Source organism: Macadamia integrifolia, unplaced genomic scaffold (genome assembly GCF_013358625.1).
Source record: "Macadamia integrifolia cultivar HAES 741 unplaced genomic scaffold, SCU_Mint_v3 scaffold3340, whole genome shotgun sequence".
Classification (NCBI taxonomy): domain Eukaryota; kingdom Viridiplantae; phylum Streptophyta; class Magnoliopsida; order Proteales; family Proteaceae; genus Macadamia; species Macadamia integrifolia.
In genome coordinates, this window is record NW_024869411.1 from 12,543 (window position 1) to 17,050 (window position 4,508).

The 4,508-nt window shown below is 37.5% G+C and overlaps 1 protein-coding gene across 1 annotated transcript; it reads left to right on the top strand.

Moving 5' to 3' along the window:
* The first annotated feature begins 1,130 nt into the window (after nt 1-1,130).
* On the top strand, nt 1,131-2,069 carry LOC122068024. Its single transcript, XM_042631846.1, has 2 exons — nt 1,131-1,509; nt 1,693-2,069. The coding sequence occupies exons 1-2, from the start codon at nt 1,131-1,133 to the stop codon at nt 2,067-2,069; spliced, it is 756 nt and encodes a 251-aa protein (XP_042487780.1).
* Nucleotides 2,070-4,508: the final 2,439 nt, after the last annotated feature.

The following is a 4,508-nucleotide window of genomic DNA, read 5'->3' on the forward strand; positions in this document are numbered from 1 at the left end:
GCAAAATGGTGAGACCTAAGGATAAATTTTGGGAACATGTAGAGCAACGTGGTTTTGCCCGTTTCACATGTAACTATTGTAGACTTAAATTATTCTGGGAGTGTTTCACGAATGAAGGCTCATTTAGCTTATCAATCTGGACATGATGTTCAAATTTGCACCCAAGTTCCTAAGCACATTCAGGCTGATGCCCTAGCAAAATTTAATTTGAGTAGATCTACTAAGAAAAGAAGGAGTGATACTCTTGAAAGTGGAATGGGTTCCACAAGTAGCACACCTTCTATGCCTCAGGTTAGGAGTACACATCAACCCACAATGGTAGAGATGGCTGCTAAACAAGACAAAAAGTCATTGGACATGTTGGTAATTAATTTTTTTGTCACTAATAACATTTCCTTCAATGTTATTCTGATAAATTCTTTTATTGAGATGCTAAGGGGTGCATGTGCATATGGTACAAGTTATGTTGTACCTAGTCATAGCAATCTTCGGACCAGTTTGATTGCTAGAAAAAAAAAAGCAGAAATCATGCATTATGTTAGCAACATAAAGGTGACATGGGTATCACAGATTGCACAATTATGTCCGATTCTTGGACTGACATAAAGAAAAGGTCGTGGGTCAATGTGATTGCTTACTCTCCTGGGGGTGCTGTATTTTTGAAATGTATTGAGTGCGGTATAAATAGATTAACTTCAACATTTCTTTTCAATGAAATTTCTGATGTCATTGAAAAAGTTAGACAAAAAAATGTTGTGTAATTTATTTCAGATAATGGTTCTAACTTTTGTTCTTGTGGTGATATGTTGGCTAGAAAATAGCGTTATATATATAAAACAAATTGTGCTGCCCATGGGATTAATCTGCTTTCAAAAGATATTCACAAAAAAGTTAAATGGGTGAGGGAAGTTATAGAAGATGGGAAACTTGTAGTGGATTATATTCGTAGGCACACAAGTATTGTAGCATTGATGAGGAAATTCACCAACAATAGAGATATCAAGTAGCCTTGCAAAACAAGGTTTAGTACTTATTTTTTTATGCTGCAATCTCTTATTGTTGTTGAAAATGAGTTGAAGTTTTTTGTTGCATCATCTGAGTAGAGAGCCTTTCATTTCAATAGAGCTTAAATGGCAGTGAGAATTGTTGGGATAATTCAATCAGATACATTTTGGGAGGGGGTAAAGGAAGTTATTGCTTTCATGGAGCCGCTTATTCGTATTCTTCACCTTGTTGATTCAGATAGTTCTACTGCAAGTTACTTATATAAAGTAATAAAAAGGGCAAAAGAAATATTAAGAAAATTTGTGGAGAATGATGGAGGGAAGTATTTAGCCATAATGGACTTGTTTCAATTTAGGTTAGAGAAGAAAATTATTCATCATGTTCATGTCTTTATTGCACTTTTGAATCCTTCAATTATGTTTAGTGGTCGACTTGATATTGATGGAACTAAATTTATGAATGCACAAGAATTTATTATGGACATTATGGTGCCTTTAGAAGATCGTGAGTAATTCATGCAAGAAGTTATTGATTATCATATGAAAAGTCCATTGTTATTCAATATGACAGGCCAGACAATGATGAAAACTAACCATCCAAGTATGTGACTTAGATAATTAGTTTATTATTGTATTTTTTTAATTAAATATAACATTCTTATATTTGTTTACTTATGTTGATTTGTAGGGATTTGGTGGCAATTTATTGGTAGTGCATTTCTTGTGATTCAAAATATTGCTTGTAAAATCTTGAGCCAACCTTGTAGTTCCTCCCCTTGTGAGCGTAATTGGAGTGCTTGGGATGCAGCACAAACAAAGAAAATAATTAGATTAGCCCCAGAGATGCTAAAAGATTTGGTGTACATCAGGATGAACTCTATGATGAGGGAGAATTATGAAAGACAACTACACAAAGTTTTAAGGCCTATTGATTTAGACAATCTTGGTGACGTACCTATAGTAGACTTTGAGCTTGAAATGGAGAGGCTTGACGAGGAACCTGAACCATCTGACACTAGAGTTGATGGAGGATCTACTTCATATAGTTTAATGCCTCCTCATTAATCTTTTTTTTTTTTTTTTTTTTTTTTTTTTTTTTTTTTTTTTTTTTATCATTGATCTTTGGACCTATTATAATGACACTGAGTTCTTTAGACATCTTGGATGATATGGATGGATGGATTTTTTTATTTTATTTTGGACATGTCTTTTTTAATATGGTGTATTAAGTTTTAATTTGGAATTTACATTGGATGCTATATTTTGGATGATATATGCATGACTGTTTGATGTTGATGTAGTTTAGAACATTAGATGCAGATATACAGGTAATAATCTTTCAAATTACATGAGTATACTGCCTTTTTTTTTGTTTCATTTTTTTGAAAACTACACGTTTAATACTCATACTGTTTGTTTTCGTCTGTTTGACGTTTCCTGTTTTTTTACCATTTTGTTGACTGAACCATTCATCGTTTTTATTTATTTAAAACCTGTACCGTACATCTCTGTTTTCTTGCCATTCCCGTTTTAACTAACAGTGGTCCCAACACACTCTATAAAACATACCTAGAAAACCATCTGGACCCGGGGTGCTTTCCGAATCAAGGTCCCAAACCGCTCTTTTAACTTCAGCATCAACAGGCATTGAATCCAACCTCCATCTATCAAGGTCCTCCAACACTGAAGGAATACTATCCAAAAAATTTAGGTGCTCCGTTGTAGGAGTGGATTTATGGAAATTTTCATAAAAACCACTAACAAAATCTTCCAACTGTGACTTATCAGAGATAATTTGCCCATCACCATCTTTCAAAGATCTAATGGAGTTTTTCATTCTTCGCACTTTTTTTGAGTCGTGGAAGAACTTCGAGCATCTATCACCCTCTAATCTCCAACGAGATTGAGATTTTTCTGCCCAGAGCTTATCAGAATTCTCCATCGCTTTTAAATAGCGAGTTTTTGCATCAGCTTCGCGACTAAAGGTTTGGTTATCCATTCCATTAGCATTGATCTCAAATTGCACCTCCTTCAGCCCTTTCAGAGCATCGTCTATTTCAAAACTAATATTTGGAAAAATTTTCCTAGCCCACACCTTGATTGCACCTTTCAATCTCTTGATTTTTTGGCTGAACACATAGATGGCGAAGCCACTCACCCATTCACCCCAAGAATCCCGCACATCCTAGAGAAAAAACTCATTCTCTGTCCAGAATCTCTGGAACCAAAAAGGATAGTTTGTCGGCCTGATTATGGCCTCCGACTCCACTAACAAAGGGACATGATCAGAAGCACCACTGGTCAGAACCTTTTGATGGCATTCCTGGAACACTGGAAACCAAGAATCATTGCAGAAGCTCTTATCCAGGACCACTACGATGTTCCCCCTTCTTTTATTATTTGTCCAGGTAAATTTACACCCTTGAGAGGGAACCTGGATAAGAAAACACCCATCCACTATAGCCCCAAACTCTATTGTAGAGCCCATGTTGAATGATCCCGGGCCTCTTTTTTTATGAGAAAAGAGAGTAGCGTTGAAATCTCCCATCACTATCCAAAGCAGACCTTGACCGGGCCAAGAGGCAGCCAAGTTTGCCCACAGCTCCCTTCTCTCAACCCTGAGGCACTTTGCATGAACTACGGATAGGAAAAAAGCTTTCTACTGCCAAAATACCTTTACAAATATATGTTGGTCTGACATACTAGTCACCAACGGTTTACATAAACCTCTTCTCCAAACAACCCATAGGTTCGGAACCTTGTTAGTTTTATAATTGTGAATAAAATCAGCATCAAAGCCATGCTTACTAAAGAAAATTCTTGGAAATTGCTACACCTCCAACATCGGCTAGCAATACAAACGATATCCAAAGAATTTTCCCTAACTAATTTTCCTGAGGCCAATCAAGCAGCCTTCTTCTTCAACCCTCTGATGTTCCAATAGAGAACTAACATAATTACATTTTTTAAAGATCAATTCTATTAGACTTTCTACAAGTCTGCTCTTGGGAAGCACCTGAATTCCCTTTCTGGTGCCTGCTAATGTCCAAGCCCTTCTCCTTCTCACTAACCAGCCGATCCACCTGAAGTATATCCTCATGGTGATCCCATGATACCCCATCAATATGTTGATGAAGATTTCGATGGGATGTCACCAAAGAAGACCGATGACTTGCCCTCTACCTGTGGCACGACCCCTAATCGCATAATGCACAGCCATCACACTTTCTCTTTCCTACCCCCAACTCTCCTCAAAAGAATCCGATGGCCTACACTAGGGGTGTCAACTGGTCGGGCCGGTTCGGTTTCGGTCGGGCTTAATCGGGCTTGAAGATTTTCAAAGGCTACACCGTGTCCGCCCATTTAACTAATCGGGCTTAGTTATTGAGGGCATGGTACACTTTATATTCGGTCGGTCGGTCTCGAGCTATAATCAGGCTACCTTAATCGGGATTTAGTCGGGCCTTAACCGGGCTACGGACATGTTTAATGTTAAACGGGCTT